General features: G+C 39.1%; 1 protein-coding gene across 1 annotated transcript in view; it reads right to left on the reverse strand.

Annotated features, from left to right (window-relative positions):
- Positions 1-17,500, reverse strand: part of CRYBG3 (crystallin beta-gamma domain containing 3) — a 96,196-nt gene that overhangs the window by 77,104 nt on the left and 1,592 nt on the right. Inside the window, exon 2 of the mRNA XM_037525671.2 lies at positions 1,517-1,583. Within this exon, the coding sequence (XP_037381568.1) occupies positions 1,517-1,583 (67 nt within the window). The remainder of the gene's footprint in view (positions 1-1,516; positions 1,584-17,500) is intronic.

Here is a 17,500-nt window from a genome sequence, read left to right on the forward strand (position 1 = left end):
AAATCATTTAAAAGCCTTGGTAAACTTTTAACAAAGTTTGTACATTTTTTAATGAAAGTTACTAATAATGATTTATTAAGAAGAGCAATGAATTTTTATTTCTCATTCCTGTGTCCGATTTTGGAGTTGAGGGTAGCTGGTAATAAATGTACGGCGTACACGTCAGACAAAGTAAACAAACAGTTCCTGTGTTTGAAAAAAGAGAAGTTTCAAACAACCTGACTTTATGCCTCAAGGAACTAGAACAAGAATAAGCGAAGTCCAGAGTTAGTAGAAGCAAGGAAATAACAAAGATCAGAGTAGATATAAATGAAATATTAGATTAAAAAGACAAAAGAAAAGGTCAACACAACCAAGAGTTGGTTTTTGAAAAGGTAAGCAAAATGACAAACTTTTGGCTAGACACACCAAGAAAGAGAAATAAAAGATCTGAACTGACCAGTCACCAGAAAGGAGATCGAATTAGTAACCAAAAACTTCCCGGCAAGCATAAAGTCTACTCCAAATAGCTGACACATTGTTTATCTTTACCAAACTTAATGCTTTTGAGTTACAAAAGAATTCAGATCACTTTCAAGTTCTCCACTGACTGAGCTGTATTACCCTGGAGCACAGGAGCTTTCTCCTTGATTATCAAAAATCATGTTACAGAAAGTGACTGGGACCAAACTCTGAATGTGAACAGTCACCAAAATTTGATCACATACACAGCCTCACACAAACAACACCAACACCCAATTTCTAGAAAAATCACTTTTGAGTAAAAATAAATGTTGCAAGTTTTAGATTTTAAAAGATCTTTAATGACACAGCTAAGTGAGTAGGTCTGCCATTTATATGCTTCCTATGCTTGCCCTATACAGCAAAGAAAGCCAGTTCTCACGTGAGCCGACCACAAAGGTATCCTTCACAGAGCAATGCCATGTAAGAACATGTTATTAACTTCTATTCCCCAAAGCGCTATTGCTGGTCAGCAGCATTTGAGAAACATGACATCAACCAAAGAACTTCCTAGGAAAAAAGAGACCACGAAGGTCAGGTGATCCAGTTAATAGATTATAAAATTAAGGCACAAAAGGATGACCTCATTTGTATGTGAAATATAAGAAACATAAAGATTCAGTCAAAACCAAATCAACAATAAACTCTTGACATCTGACAGCAGAGCTGGGCCAACCAGAATGGGAGGGAGGTGGCCCAATGGATCTTGGTGGTGGATTATTGGGGTGCTGGTGGTGGGCATGGTGTGAAAACATACATTCTATAGAGGTTTAAACCTATAAATCCCAAAGCAGATAGAATGGTGTAAAACACTTTGCCTCAATAAATAAAAATTTTATATTAAGGCACAAAAAAATTAAATGCCATAGTTGGTTAGGAAGCTAGGTTAGGAACACCATGTTCCCAAATCCCTCTCCTTGGAAGTCTTTCTCCCCTCCCCACCCCGAGACACAAATGTCCAACATAAGGGGGTTAGATTTCCACATAAAGTTGTAACATTAATTCAAAACTGTACCTTTATAGCTTCTGATGAAAGTACATTTTCCTTTTTCTGACTTGTGCTCACAGGCTCATTTTCAACACTGAAAAATAAAAACCAGTTTCTTTTGAAATTAAGAGAATTACTAAAATCATACAGTTAATGGGTATAAAGCAAAAACTGAAAAGTCCTTTATTTGCAGTTAACAGATTCATATACAAAATGTTTACACTAACACATGTGGATTTTAATCTCTATGCTTGAAAAAAATCATTCAAAAATACTCATCTAGGCTTCAGAAGTTTAGTCCATAATGGATAATCAGCATCACAGTCGTGGCATACCCGAACAAAGGTACACCAGAGTGTGATCCCAAATGTCAACACTTTAATTTTATTTACATTTATTTACATTAAGTGTCACCACAGTCAACCTTTTTAAATATCTATGCTGTGTGTTATTTGGAAAACTTTTCTACCTAGCAAAATTTTGTACCATATAGTGTCATCTAGTGAATTCTGGAAATACTCAAAATAGAGGTTTAGTCCCAAATGTATACCAAATGGCACCTTAAGAATCTGATTTTTCAGATAGACATTTCTGTCTTGTGGGGAATACCTTTAAGGTGGCCTTAAAGATGTCATAATATGCCTACAAGGCAAATATACATGTAGATCTAAATACTTCTGTTGCAATGTTTATATGTTTTCTTATTTTCATACTTTCCTAATCCTGACAAACTGAATAGCTCTATCCTAAGATTATCATAACTGGGATTGTGCTTGTTCTCAAGAATGAGTAAGAACAAGTAGCACAGGGACTTTGTAAAATTCAGTCTATTGGGGATACAGGAAAACAAACCTTAAGAACAAGTTTTCATTTCTGAATGAACAAAAAGCTATGGCAAACAGAGGAAACAAGGAACAGGGAAGCTGCCTGCTCGGTCAAATGGACCTCCCCACAGAGGAGGTCCAGAGTCTGGAGATAATACCGAATATGACCTTTTTTTTTAGAAAACCATGCTTTTTCTGATTTTTAATGTAAGACTGGAGGCACAGGAACTTGTGTCTAGCAGAGGTAATCATGATATAAGGAGAATGAGATCAGAAGATAGTAAATGCCAAATTATGAAGAATGTGCTTGACTCAGTATAGAATTTGACCTTTGTCCTTCTTTGTCGAAAGACAGAAAGATAGATTATGAACACCTGGAAAATATAATGGATTAAAATTTCATTAAGTCTCAGACTCTATGCAGGAACACACAAACCAACAAGACATAGCCATGCTTTTAAGCCTTTAAAATGTCAGTAGGAGGGCCTCCCCTGGTGGCACAGCAGTTGAGCGCTGGGCTGTGAAGCTGCCTGCAGCCTCTGCGGCGCCGGTTCGATCCCCGGCCACCGGCGAGGGTCCCACATGGCACAACAGACCTCTCCTGCTGCCCGCTGCTCCCCTCAGCAGTGTATTTCTTCATCAGCCTGCCTGTTCTGTTCCCCGCTCTGGTGAATTCTCTCATCCTCCTGTACTTTTGACTGTACCCAGTGCTTGTATAAATAAATAAATCTCTAAAATGTCAGCAGGAAAAGCAAGCATGTAAAGGAGACGAGTATGTGAACTCTGTGATGTTGGTGTTTGTTATGTTTCTAACTGGACATGCTCTCAGCGTCTCTATTTTGAATAACAGTTGTTGACCCTGAAACAATCTCAGTATGAGGTTCTGAGACTTAAAGAGAGGTCACCTGATGAAACTGGAAAATAGAGGAAAGAAAATTTGATTCTCACAGCTGTTGTTATAAACTTATAATTACAAATATTGGCTGATGACTACTCTTAGCAGGAAGCCTTTAAAGATTACTTTAAAAACAGGACAGTAAGTGATTACATATTAGAGATCACAAGCATCTCATGTTGTATGGGGAAAAAACACCACACATTTTGTTATGTAAATAGTTACAAAGTGACTTCAAGTAAAATTTTCTAGTGTCAATACCATGACAAAGACATATTCTAGACAACTTTAATAACGTGGGAATTTCGTAGGAAAAAGTTAGGGACAAGAGTTGAAAATAATACTGTATAATACACAAATGTAACCTATACACATACCTATAAAATAAGAATGTCTCAAATGGTAGCTCTTTTAAAAGCGGATTCTTATCTTTTCCCTCCCTATTTTACCAGACTTCTGCCACAAAAGTGCAGGCTTTTTAAAGAATAAATTGTCAACTGATATTTGTCTACATAAGCTCAAATTAGAAGAAAGATTGGCAACATGTAAGAAGAACATATTATATGAATTTGGAGTATAATCAAGATTAATAGTAGCTGTGAATATTTTGTAAGCATATTACAATCTACGATCTACGATCTACATAAGAATTATCTAAACAAGGATTTAATTTTAGCTGCCTAGTTCTTCTTTCAAGATTCCTGAAATTCAACTTCAGAGTTTATAGGACTTTATGTCTTATTGTCTTTTTTTCATGAGATATTCATGAAATAGTAAAAGTTTCTTTTCCAATAGAAAAATTATGCAGAAAAAACAACTGTAGGTTCATGGAGTAAAGCAGAATTCAGTATTTTCAAGTAGCTGTAATAACTTTCACACTATAAACACACACAAAAGGCCAGAAAAATGTGATTGTGAAGTAAGCACATAAAGCATTTTTTAAATATTTATTTATATACATATTTTATATCAGTGTTAATTTTTGAACAATGTTTGCTCTCTCCTCTCAGGTGTAGTCCCTGTAAAATTCCCACCACCAAGTCACCGTGAATCATCACCATAGTCTTAGCACATAAAACATTTTGCATTTAACAAACATTTGAAGAATTTAAAGCTGAGGTCACCAAAAGAGATACTTCATGCTTTATGAAATTTCTGAAACTTATATTCTATGTTCAAGTTTCATCACTCTTACTGCCAAACCAAAATTTCAAAATGTGTTGAGTTTTAAAGCAAACAGCATATTTAAAACTTTTGGTTTAGCTATAAAAATCACAGCTTCATTTAAAGCTTTCCCACTTTTTAGATTATTAGAGTCTTTTCTTAATTGGGTTCTGGCATCTTTAGGATTGCTTTGCTTCAATCCCTTCTTCCCCTCAAAGTCATCATTAATCTGATCATGACATTCTCCCATTCAAAAGGAGCCTTTAGCACATCTTCATCTGTTGACGAATAAAATTATGAGTCCTTAGCATCCATATAGAAAGCTATTCATGATCCATTCTTAGAATATGCCAAGTTCACATGTCAGCAAAAACACTTTCTTCTGTCTGCAACATTCCCACCCTTTCCAATTTTTAATTCTTTACAATTTAGTTCTAGCTTAATCTGTGTTTTGAGTTCTGACTGTATGCAGAAATCTCATTCCTGACCTTTGCCATAATAACTATCCACTTGTCTAACTAGAATTCAAACCAATTAAATTCAGAAACTATAACCATTCATGTCTGTATCCCAGAGCCTAGCCTTGTGCCTGGCACTGTGAAACCATTCAATTATTATTTGTTAGATGAATTAAAAAAGAACCAATATCAAACAGGTTCTTCATTTTTGTTTGCCTATCTTCATCAGAAAACACTGTTCCATTTGGAACAATGCAACTATATGCATTAGTATTTTTTTCCAAATGAAGTAGTATGTTAGTTCCCAGAGTGAGTATACCACCGGCTCTCATTCGAAATCTTTCTCTAAATGTACAAACAGAGGAGTAGAACTGGGGTGAGCAAATTATCCAACAAAAATGAAAGACATTTTCGGTGGATTTAAAAACAAAACATGCAAAAAATTAGAACGGTGTTGATAAATATACTCAAAACACTGGATCCTAAATGTTAGCTTCATTTTTGTTTTTTAAGGAAAAGACGGCACATTTCATGCACTGTCCATTTCCCTTCAGCGCGGCAGGACATCCCTACTGAAGAGAATCGCTTCCAGGTCTTTGTGGAGACCTCAGGAGCATTGCCTACCATGTCATACTTCCACAGCATTCACTGCATGCTGGGGCTGGCCGCTTTCTGGTGCTGAATCAAGAAAGAAGGGATTTGCAGATTTCTACAGAAATTCTGATTTCATGAAAGATTTCAAGAAGATGAGGAAGGCTGGTATCTTTCAGAGTGTAAAGTGATCTTTAAACAGAAAGGATTTCTTTGGCTTGACTTTCACCAAGTTTGTCACTGACTTGTGATCCTGAGCCATGAAACATGAATAGTTAGGCTAAGGAATAATTTCTCTTAATAAACAAATAATTAAATCCTGTGAAGAGAAAACCAGTCAAGACTAAAAAGGTCTGGAAAGGCTCTTTCAGATTCTTAAACCTCCAAGGGGAAGAAAAACGTTCAAATTCAGATGATTTCAAACCTTATGAAAGATGACAATCTGCTCCTATTGTTCTCTCACAATTTAATCCCCTTTGGGACCCAGGAATATTTCAACAGCAGTATTTTTAGAAAGCACACATTTCGCTTATGGCAGGGGGTGAGGGGCGGGACTCAATCACAAGTAGTTAGAAGTCTACTTGCATTTCTAGTTTCTTCCCACTTAGCTAACAGAACGTTGGAAATTAATCTTTCAGAATAGCCCAGATTAAGGTCAAAGTAACACAGACCTCTCATTTTTGAAGCAACATATTAAGGCCATGGAAACAAAGAATCAATCCAACATTCAGCCATTAAGTATATACTTCATGCTGACATAAAACAAACCTCTGGGCCATGAAAAGAATGGAGCATACTTAGAAAGATCCAATAATTTACAGAGGTAAGCCCCTTTCTTGTATCTTAAAATATTTTATATTCTTATTCTTAGTGAATTCTAACAATATTCCCTAACTCATAGCAGCTAACAGCAGAAAACTGCATAAGAACTCATTTGCTCACTTCCCTCACTCAGTATCAGAAAGATAGTGCACACTCTTCAGGAGCTGGGCACTGTTCTTGATGCCAGGGGTAAGCAGTGAACACACCAAACAAGGTCCACTCACTCCTTCAGAGTCACTATCTAGATGTATCACAATTACCTGGGCAATTGATCTCTGCGCCAGGTTGTCAAGGATTCCAATTAGAATGGGGCCAAGCAATCCACATTTTTAGCATGACTCACTCTTGTTTTGATGCAAGTAGCCTATTGACCATATTCTTGAAAAACAATGGTGGGGGAGCCTTATCTACATTTAGAATCTGAGAATATTCTATATTTAGAAACTAAAAACTGAGATCTGTAGAAGGAAGAGAATGATCTGGCCAGAAGGATATCTATTTCATATTTCTTAAAGGTGTTATCAAGTTTAATTTAAAGAGGAAGTTATTATTTAAGAAAGCTCACTCACACTGAACATTAGCCTTTCCAACATGGATGCCAAGCAGAGCCGAACAGAGCTCCTCGTCTCTGGAGAGCTTTTGCCCGAAAGAGCACACAGCATGGCAAGTGCAGTATGGACCCAACAAGGCGGGGGGGGAACCTCCTTGCAGTGCAAACCAGACAATCTCAGGACTGCTGCTGGGCCTCTTCCAGGTCACTTCCTCACGTGGTAAAAACAACTTCCTAGATGGTCAAGAGACACGCATACAGGGACAACGTATCAGTACATTTACTCAGAGAGGGCTGGAGACACAGTGAGGGGGAAACACTTCCCTCCTCTGCCTCCTGGAGCAAAGCTGCTGGGTATTGCCTCTTAAGTCTGCCTTCTCTCTCACACATCGTTACTGTGGCTGTATCAGAAGGATCTGGAAATATTAAAGAATTGAATACAACTTCCATAACTGTTTTCCAGAGGCTGGCCCACTTCTCTATCAATACAGGAAAGTATGACTGCCTGGCATTTTCAGAAAAGAGGCAACCTTTGTGGTGATGACATCACTGTCAATAATTCTGAGCATTCCTAAACACGAGGTCACTGAGCAGAAGGTAGCCCCTGACTTGGGACTGCTACCTCTGAACCGACACCCAAACCACTGCCCGCAGGGGACTCTTCACGAGGGTCCTCTGCTGAGGCTTTCCCCTCGCCGCCTTCTGCAATCCACTCAGCCTGCTGCTGTCCGAAACTGCCTTCCCACTCTACGTGTTTACTCCCACTGCACCAGGGCTGGTCTACAGCAGAGGAACCAACAATGGAGTTGAGGACAGGGAAAGAGAATCAGGGCAAAACTTGGTCATTTCCTCAGCGCCAGCCCCTCTAACATGAAACTCTGCGAGTTCCAGAAGCTCAGGTTTGCCAAGCAACATCTCCCAGTCTATCAGAACATCATTAGGCCTCTCTTCCTGACACACTGCTCCTCACCTTGGAGTTCACCTGACCCTGTACCTAGAATGAAATCCCAGAAGCAGCCAGAATCTGAAAAGCAGTCTTTTCTTGAAACTTGAACGAATCACACTTCAGTCACTCGGCTATGACTTTTTACCTTGGAGGAATAAATGAAAAAACAATATAGAACGAGAAGGGGTTTATTACCTACCCAATCTTTCCACTATTATTAGTAAAATATTCTGCCAAATCTTAAAGTCGACATAAACCTGTTTCAGGGACAAAAAGTACTTCAAAAAAAAAATAGGTGCACTTAGTTGAAATGTGACTTTCTGTAGTTGAATTTTTGAAGTCAGACCAGCTTTCTGCCAGATCTAAAATTCCATATGCTCCTCCAAGAGTAGGACGAATGGAAAAAGAAACAGGTAGACTAGCCTTGAGGTGCCGTGGTAAAACAAAGGTCTATGGCCAAGAAACCAACTCAGAATCAAAATTAATACCAGAGCATTAAAACAAAGAGGCAGATACCTCTACTGTTCCCTGTTTCAAAGATTCTGAGGCCACCTCCAGGCCTGTTCTCTAGTCTCTTAGATCCCACCCTCTTAGCCCTCACTTAGGGTCCTTCATACAGGGAAGGGTCTGCTCATGCCTTTAGGGACCATCTGCCCTAGTATGGAGTTTTTTTTTTTTTTTTTTTTTTCTTAGAGACAAACTCTGGAGTTCTCTTTATTCAAAATTGTACTACACGTACATTATGGATTAAACTGACTTTTGTGCACTGGCCTGGAGCTCCACCCAACATTTCCAATCAGGCGTCTATGGGAATAAAGAGAATCCTACACCTACGATTTACAAACAACCATCTGGAAAACTGTCCATTCATAAACAGAGACTGCCAGCAGTAGAGCAGTACTTGTATTTCTTTAATGACCATTAACAGAATATAAAACAGGTGGTTATGGCACTATTTCTGGCTTTCAAATTAAAAGGTAACTAAAAGCTGCAATTTTAAGGCAGTCAAACAGCATGTATTTTGCTCAAACATCTGGCATTTGCCTTTCAAAACTGGAAAAATTTCAGAAGGAAGGAAAGGGAACAGACATTATTATGAAGCTCTGTTTCTCTGCAATCTCAGATTCTCTGATACTCCTTTCCTCATGTCAGCCCTCTAATTTATGTATATTCCTTAAAGCTGATTTACTTCCTGTCCCCCATTTCACACACTCCCCAAAAGACCCATAATAGCTGCTCAATCACAGACTATACAGATCTCGATGTGACTGGTGTCTGGAGAGCTGTCTGTCTATATGTGAAATTAGTAACTTCTCTATTCTCCCCACATCCTCCAGATTCTGAGCATCCGTGACCCACCTCATGTGAATCAATACCCTGAATTTCTTGCTGCAATATGAACTCAAAATAGTATTCTAGCTGCATTCTAAAGCAGAGCTCTCCATGTCCATCCAACACACTGATCTGAGTAGGGGAACTGGGGATCCAAGGAGAGGCAAGACTGTGCCTTCCTGAAGCTCCCTGAGCGGGACCAAGGCTGACCTCACCTCCAACTCAAATCCTTTCTCCTCTATAAACCCTTCTAGACAACATATAGAATAGTAAATGAGAAAATACACACACACACACACACACACACACACACAGAGACAAACCCATGTCCAAGTAACACTTTCAAAAAGTAAATTTCATCATTTCACCCCTTACTATTCCTACCTCCTGTGGCTCCTGGCACTCTTACCCTTGTCACTGACGCCCAGTCTCTCCTCCATCCTGTTGCCTCTGCCCACTCAGCATCTGTGCCAACACAGACCTGCTCTAGGACCTTGGGATGGGCGGTTTCATCTGCTGAGAAAGTTCTTTCCTCAGATTTTCTCACATCCTACTCCCAAATATCATCTACCGATTTGCTCAAATGTTACCCGAGAGAGGCCTTTCAGGATCATCCTATCTTCACATTCCTCCAGACTCATTACTTTCATTAAGTTCCACTTCCTTACCCTGAATTATTTTACTTCAAAGCACATTATATACTAATCCAGATAATTCATGAGATTTCTGCCCTCTCCCATTAGAATGCAAGTCCTCTGTGAACAGAGGCACATTTAGATATTCAGTCTAGATTGAGTATTTAGTTGACACAAGTAAGTGATGGCATAAGATTTTTATAAGGAATATTATATTATTTTTATAATTTGTATAAATGCATGTACTATTGTAGAGAAATGTTAAAGCACCATTTTTAAATGGAAAGAAAAGTTTCAAAATCCCGAAGAGAAACTTTTACTTTCTATAGAAATATGCACACATGTAGACATGCAAACAGGAAATGATCTGAAAGAATAGAGCTTGTCTCTGAACGGCAGGGTTACAAGTCGTGCTTATTCTGGGTATAATTTCATAGCTGTTTTACAAAAGGTATATTATTGTACTATGAAAAATGACAAAGCATTAGAGTTGATTTTAAAAAGCAAATAAAAACAAGCTAGTATAAAAATGCAAGCAATAAATTTAGAACAGAATACTACCACCACTATTACATAATGGTAATTTCTTTGTATCATAGTACATACAACACTGCCAAGTGAGATCCCTATCTGCCTACCTAGAACAATGAAACAATCAAAATATGACAGTACACATTTTCAGCTTTGAATAATAAAGCACAATGCCACTCTCCCAGGCAGGGTATGCTCTCAGCGCTCTGACAACCAAGAAAATAAAACGTTCAAGAGTTTATAATCTCACTTCATCTGCTCCCAGTTATCACAATGCCAAATTAAAAATATTTCATTCCTTGTCATTAGCAGCAAGTTGCAATAAAAAATGAGGATTTCCACTAAGGTATTATCCACACTTTGTATAAATTTTAATAGTGAGTAATGCCGAGCACTGTCACATGCATCATGTGGCAATTACATGAAGCCAGTATTTGTGAAAGGCATTTTCTTGACATTTCCTGCTTTGCCATTTATATTACTTATCAAGAACAACATAGAGAAGGCATGGTATTTAAAAACACACTGTCTTAATGAAGCCAAAGTTGTATTTCAATTTAAAGACTGATTTTTTATTTAATCACAAAAATATAAATTATTTTGGCTGGATGTGTAAAAGGAAGTAGAAGGAGGTGCAAAATAGTTCTTTCCTCATCTACCATAACTAGAAATTGTCTCAAGTTTATAAATCAAGAAATAACGCTGGGCCTCCCCGGTGGCGCAGCGGTTGAGCGTTGGGTTGCGAGGCTGCCTGCGGCCTCTGCAGCGCCGGTTCGATCCCCGGCTGCTCCCTGGCCACCGGAGGAGGGTCCCACATGGCGCACAGACCTCTCCTGCCGCCCGCTGCTCCCCTCAGCAGTGTACTTCAGTCCTTCTGCCTGCTCTGCTCCCCGCTCTGGCTCTGGTGAGTTCTCTCGCCCTCCCGCACTTCTGACTGTACCCAGTGCATGTATAAACAAAATAAACAAACGAACAAAACAAAATAAATAAAACATGCCTCTATAAAAAAAAAAAAAGAAATAACGCTAAGGCAGTATTTTGATATATGCACAGAAATGCCAGAAGAAACAGCGTAAAATAAGACTAAAACAGTGTTAGTTAAGAAAAGTGTCTCAGGAATAGTCTAAGACCTGTTAAATGCCCCTTGAGCCCCCTATGGCACAGTGGTACTTATTTTAAGAGGGGAAGAAAGATCTGTGCTATGTCTGCCGTCCCCACAAAACTGTATGCGCTCTTTGAGCCAAAGACCATGTCGTCTCTCATTTACTGTCTAGCACAGTGTCTGAACTCTTGTTCCTTTTCCCTTCATGCAGTCTTCCCTTTATAACAAGTAATTACACAACCCCAGTAAGACTTATTTCATATCCCAAATTATGTTTCTAGGCAAACTGGGGAAAAGCTTTTATTTCATGTATGAATGCATGGATATATGTATTCATTTCTAGTGAGATAACACTTTACAACACACTTTAGCAACTGTGTATTACCAGAATGCATCTACCACCAACCAATATATTCCCTCTACCCATCCCCTCCCTCCACCTTCCCTTTTGGTAACCACCATTCTGTCCAACCCACTTTTTATATATAAATGGGAGCGCACACAGTATCTTGCACTTAGTTATTACCTAATGCATTTTGGAGCTGTTTCCCAATCAGTACATTTAAAGTGTTCATGCAAAAGTAAATATGGGACTATATCAAACTGAAAGGCTTCTGCATGGCTGAAGAAACTATCACTAACACAAAAAGACACCTACGTGAATGAGAGAAAATATTTGCACATCATACATCTGACAAAGGGCTGAAATTCAAGACATATAAAGAACTCACACAACTCAACAAAAAGAGGACATAGAGATGAGCAACAGGCACATGAAAAAAATGTCCATCATCACTTATTGTCAGTGAAATGCAAACCAAAAACACAATGTAAAACCATCTTATACCTCTAAGAATGACCTGTATCAAAAAGACCAGAACAAGGAGGTGTGGAGAAAAAGGAACCCTCTTCACACTGTTGGTGAGAATGTCCCTATGAGAAACAGTATGGGGATTGCTCAAAATATTTAAAATAGATCTACCTCATGACCCAACAATTCTACTCCTAGGTGTCTACCTAAAGAACGGAAAAAACACTAACTTGAAGGGACACACACACGGACACACACACACATACGTCCACTGCAGCGCTATTTACGATAGCCAAGTAATAAAAAGAACCTAAGTGCTCCAGGACAGAGGAGTAGATTAGAAAACTTCTGAATACGACTCAGTTACTAAAAATAGATGAACTCTTGTCATTTATGACAACATTGACAGAACTGGAGGGGATAATGCTAAGGAAAATTAGTCAAGAGGAGAAAGCAGGAGAAAGCAGTGGTTGAGTGCTGGGCTGAGAGGCTGCCCGCAGCCTCTGCAGCGCCGGTTCGTTCCCGGGCCGCTGGAGAGGGTCCCACAAAAAAAAAAAAAAAAGAGGAGAAAGCAAAATACTGCATGGTTTTACTTATATGTGGAATATAGAGAAACAAAACAAAGGATCAGACAAAACCAAATGAATGACAAGCCCTAGAAATCTGACTGTGAAACTAAGGTGACAAAAGGGGAGAGTGGAAAACACAATGAAGAAGGGGCACAAAGCATTATAGTGGAAGACTGAGTGGTGTTGGGTGTGGTATAGTAACATGCATCTGAAGGAGGTGTAATTCTAAGTCTCAGCCTCACATACAGTGTTATAAACCCCAATAAATGTTACTTCAATAAAAAATTCAAAGTATATAATGGAGACCCTTTAAAATTATTTTAAGTGGTCTCATTATTTTTGACAATTATATAATAATTGTATGGATGAATCACACTTAAGCAATAAGTACACTATTAATGTAACTGGGCTTTATTTTTTACCTTTCTGCTGATTAAGACACTGCAACCACTAAACTTGCGTAGGCCATGGTCTGTGCGCCATGTAGGACCCTCGCCAGTGGTCGGGGATCGAACTGGCGCTGCAGAGGCTGCAGGCAGCTTCACAGTCCAGCGCTCAACCATGGCACCACCAGGGGAGACCCCATTTATTCATCTTTGTACCCCCTATGCTTAGAACTGTACTTGACACATAACAGCCACTCAAATTTACAGAAAAACAGACTTAATATAAATGACTTAAACTTTTATTTTGTGTTGATGCTCTCTTTTCAAGAAATAAGTCACGTTATTTTCCTGAGCGTAAACGTACATGGACCTATGTTTTCTTGCTATCAGTTGTGTTAGCATTTCTGGTATATCTGGACTTCAGTGTATTTCATCAGAACTCTGGTTAGGAAATGAAATATCCTTGTTTTAAGGGAATATTATTTTCCTCTTACTTTACAACAGTTGCTATTATCCTTTTTACTTATTTTCCACTGAGATGGAAAAAAAAAACACATCCAATAAGTTACCATTGTTTCAATAAAGTTAGAAGTCTGATTATATAAATTTATTGCAGGCTAATCTGAGGTATACTTGCAACCTTAGTACACTGAAGGGGTACAGTTGAGTTAATTATCAAAGACATCCCTGAGTAGAAACAGAACCTTACATTATGCATCTGGCAAGATGCCCTGATCAACTCAACAGAAACCTTACTTGAAATAAAGTATGGGTTCAACACCCTAAAACAGTCTATATTTTCTACTACACTGCTAAGAGTAGCAGGTTTTGTGTTTTCTGTTAAGCTGGGGGATTGATTCTTGTAAAACACATATACCTGAAGATGGAAATTTTCTAATCATCTAGAATTTTCCATTCATATTGCTTTATTACAGCAAGTATGAACTGCTAATATGGTCTTCAACACCACAAAGGTATCTCTTATTCAAATGAACTAGTTACCAATTATTTTCTAGAGTATTTTCAAATCAATGAAAACAGACACCATAAAAATCCAGAATAATGTGCTCTTGACTTACATAACTAATGTTGTGGTCAACACTAGCTCTTTAACTTGAAGGCCAACAGCTTTCATGTTGATCATCAGGGGAAAACTCATTTTGTTATGAGTTTATCTTCTGCCTAAGGCCAATTAGCATCTCAGTTCTACTCATTTAACACCCTCATCCAAGATGCAAGCAAATATTCCATAGACTTTAAATCAAGGGTCCAACACTATCTGGAGAGAGTTACAACCCACCTTGAGGATGGGTGTACACTAACCCTAGCAGAAAACCAGTAAGCGCCTAATGTTCCATCAACCAACTCACCTGAATCAAGGGGATGCCAAGATGAATAAGACACCAAGACGAATAAGCACTCCCTCCCCTATACTAGGGTCTAGTGATTGTCTTTTACCTTCTATCAGTGACTCTATGTTGAGCCAAAGTAACAGCCAAAAGATTCCTTAAATAGGACACAATGTCACCCATTCTGGAATAAAGTGATATCTGGTTCAACTGACATACACATTCAAATATATTCTGAAGAATCATAGTTCAGAAGGGTGGTGGCCAGGATGGTGAGGGTGGGAGAGGAAGAAAAACAGTTTTGGAGTCAGTTAGAGAGACCTACGTTCAAATTTCACTCCTGGAATTTACTACTCTCATGACTTGGGGTAAACTATTCACCACTAGGATGGTATCACCGTCCTTCCCACCCACTGGGTCTGAGTGACTGGAGGGTGCTACTGGCAATTAGTGCGTCAGTCATGATGCCAATGGCCTGCAAAGGACAGGACAGGCCAGCTCAACAAAGAATTGTTATGCCCATGATACGAACAGTGTCTACCACCCTCAGTTTCCTCAGTTGTCAGAGGGTGGCAAGTGTGCTGTAGGATAAATGGAAGTTACCAGGTTTTTTCCATCCTCCTGACATTAGCATCAGTGATCGACACCTGTGGGCTTACACGCGTGCCTGGTGGTGGCATCTGGAGTGTGGTGTGGGCGTGTGTGAGTGGGTACACCTGAGCCGAGAGACTGCGCGTACAAAGGTGGCATCACAGGACACGTGGCGGCAGAGGCCCGTGTGGCGGGGTGCAGTAGAGACAGTGAAGAGACCACTAGAGAATTCCAAAGAGCCCAGAAAAAGTGAAGATTCCCCCGGGGCTAGGAGGTCCACCCCTAGCCCCATCCCCCCACCCCCACCTGGTTCCCTCACTACGAATGGTGTAGAAGATCAGTAAAAGCATGAAAAAGCCACCAAGGGCCCCAGGACTCCTCCTTTACCCATCTGCCTGGATCACAAAAAACCTGCTCTGTGCCTTGCTGGCACCACATACGCCAACCTTCGAGACGGTGGGTGAGGTTTAAATGAGATGCTGCAAGTAAAAGCACCTAACCCAGGAGTGAGTGCGGTCAACTCTGGAAAAATGCTGTTCTCACTTTTCTAGCCCCCTGGAATTGCAAATGTCACATGGAAGTCATTTTAAACAGGTTCATCATTTTGATAGAGCAGAGAAACAAAGCTAGGAAATCATTTTTCTCAAAGCAGAGAAAATTAGAAGGCAGGTAACCGCCAAAATTCATGTTTAGCAAATATTAGCTGTTTAACAAACTTGTAAAAGTTCTCTGAATTCTAAACGGAGAGCCGCTCTGTCTAGAGATATGATCCAGCTCCAACCTAACTTACTGCCTCTTTCACTGTCCCACTAAAGTAATGTTCCCCCAACAGACCAAAAGCCCTGCGGGACTGTTCAGCCTAGAAGACCCCTTACCTATTTCTGTCTTCCTGGTTAAGTTCTGTACCTACTGAGATTCCACCAATGCCTTACAAAAGATAAAGCCAACTGTACCCAGGAGCCCTCTCTGTTCTGATGATGATTTCTAATGAGTCTGATCCTAACTTGCTCTTAGATTGGGCTGAACATTGCAGCAGTGATTCTCAAACTCAGATCCACAGTGTTCCTAAGTTTTCTATCAAAACTTCAGTTGCAGTTTTATTTCTTTGCAATCTAAAATAAGTTAACACAAGCACTTCCTGGATCTGATCACCCAGCTGTAAGTACTGAAAGGTGATTCGAGTGCCCACACCTCAGCTTGAATACGCAAGCGATGAAGCTAACAGGCTGTCTTTAATTGCTGAGGTTTAATGAGATTTGAACAGCAGCAAACTCTAATACATAAATGTTTTTACACCAAACCACAAGTAACTTCTAGTACACCATAGAAGCAAAGATTTTCCTATGATTCTGAGAAAACCTAAATCACAGCACCATAGAGAGTGGTATAGAGACAAGTAGCCCACAGAGACCCTATGGTACTATGTCAGTCAGTACCATTCTTGTTTTCTGAGTAGCCAAAAAGTGTTGGCAGGATTATGTTGCAAATTTGACTCACTAGTATCGTGTTTGTTTTTGTGTTTAATCTTTTAATTATCTCCTTAAGGTACTGTTAAGAAATTCTTAAGGAATTTATGCCTGTTTGTATTGCACATGCATAAATTCACACAAATCCACTTTGGGAGTTCAGAGGAAAAGACAGACGTAAGTCTGGGAGACTTTCGTTTTGAGTACACAGAAAAACCAGAATGCAGACATTAATCCTTAATGTATGAGGCCTCCAAGTTACAGGCTCAGTGACATGTTCACTGACTAAAAAGTAGTTATTAGACTTTGGCATTAACTTTTTTTTTTTTAAGAAGAAAGACACTGATAATATAGGTTTGTCCAAATTCAAGTATAACATTTTTCCAAGTGCTTCCTTTAGAGAAAGGACTCCTTTCTCAGTCATCTGTACAACCCTGTAACACCAAGCACTGTTCTGCCTGAGGACACCAAAATACCTAAAATCACCAGTATTAAGAGTGAACCCTGCTCCCATTAAAGCTAACTTCTTACTGCCTTCAAAAATACTTTTAATTTTTGAAATAAGATCACAGTGACAAATTGCAATTCTGTTTCCAACCTTGTTAACACCACAGTGTTGTGTTACTAGGACACTGGGAACTACTAAACATTTCCATGTTTCATTAAACTTTCAATATAGGCTTTGTGTGTGTTCATATCCTTGAAAAGAAAGATTTAAGCTCATTTAAAACTGCAAAACACCCACACAAAGGATTATCTGCTATTCCCTTCACATGTGGCAAGTTCCAAAAACAGGAGGACAAAATTAGTGCTCATAAAAGCACAATTAACATTTCCATTGTCAAAAAGTCACAGTCTGTGCCTATTGGCAGATGATGAAAATAGAGAAGTGTTGGACAGATAAGAGACTAATTGCTACAGTGGTTAGCTCCACATAGAAGAAATCAGATGTGAGAAGTGCTTAAAAAGCCAAAAATAGAGCAGTAATG

This window comes from Talpa occidentalis, unplaced genomic scaffold (genome assembly GCF_014898055.3).
Source record: "Talpa occidentalis isolate TD23 unplaced genomic scaffold, MPIMG_talOcc4v2.1 talOcc4.4, whole genome shotgun sequence".
In the NCBI taxonomy this organism is placed as follows: Eukaryota; Metazoa; Chordata; class Mammalia; order Eulipotyphla; family Talpidae; genus Talpa; species Talpa occidentalis.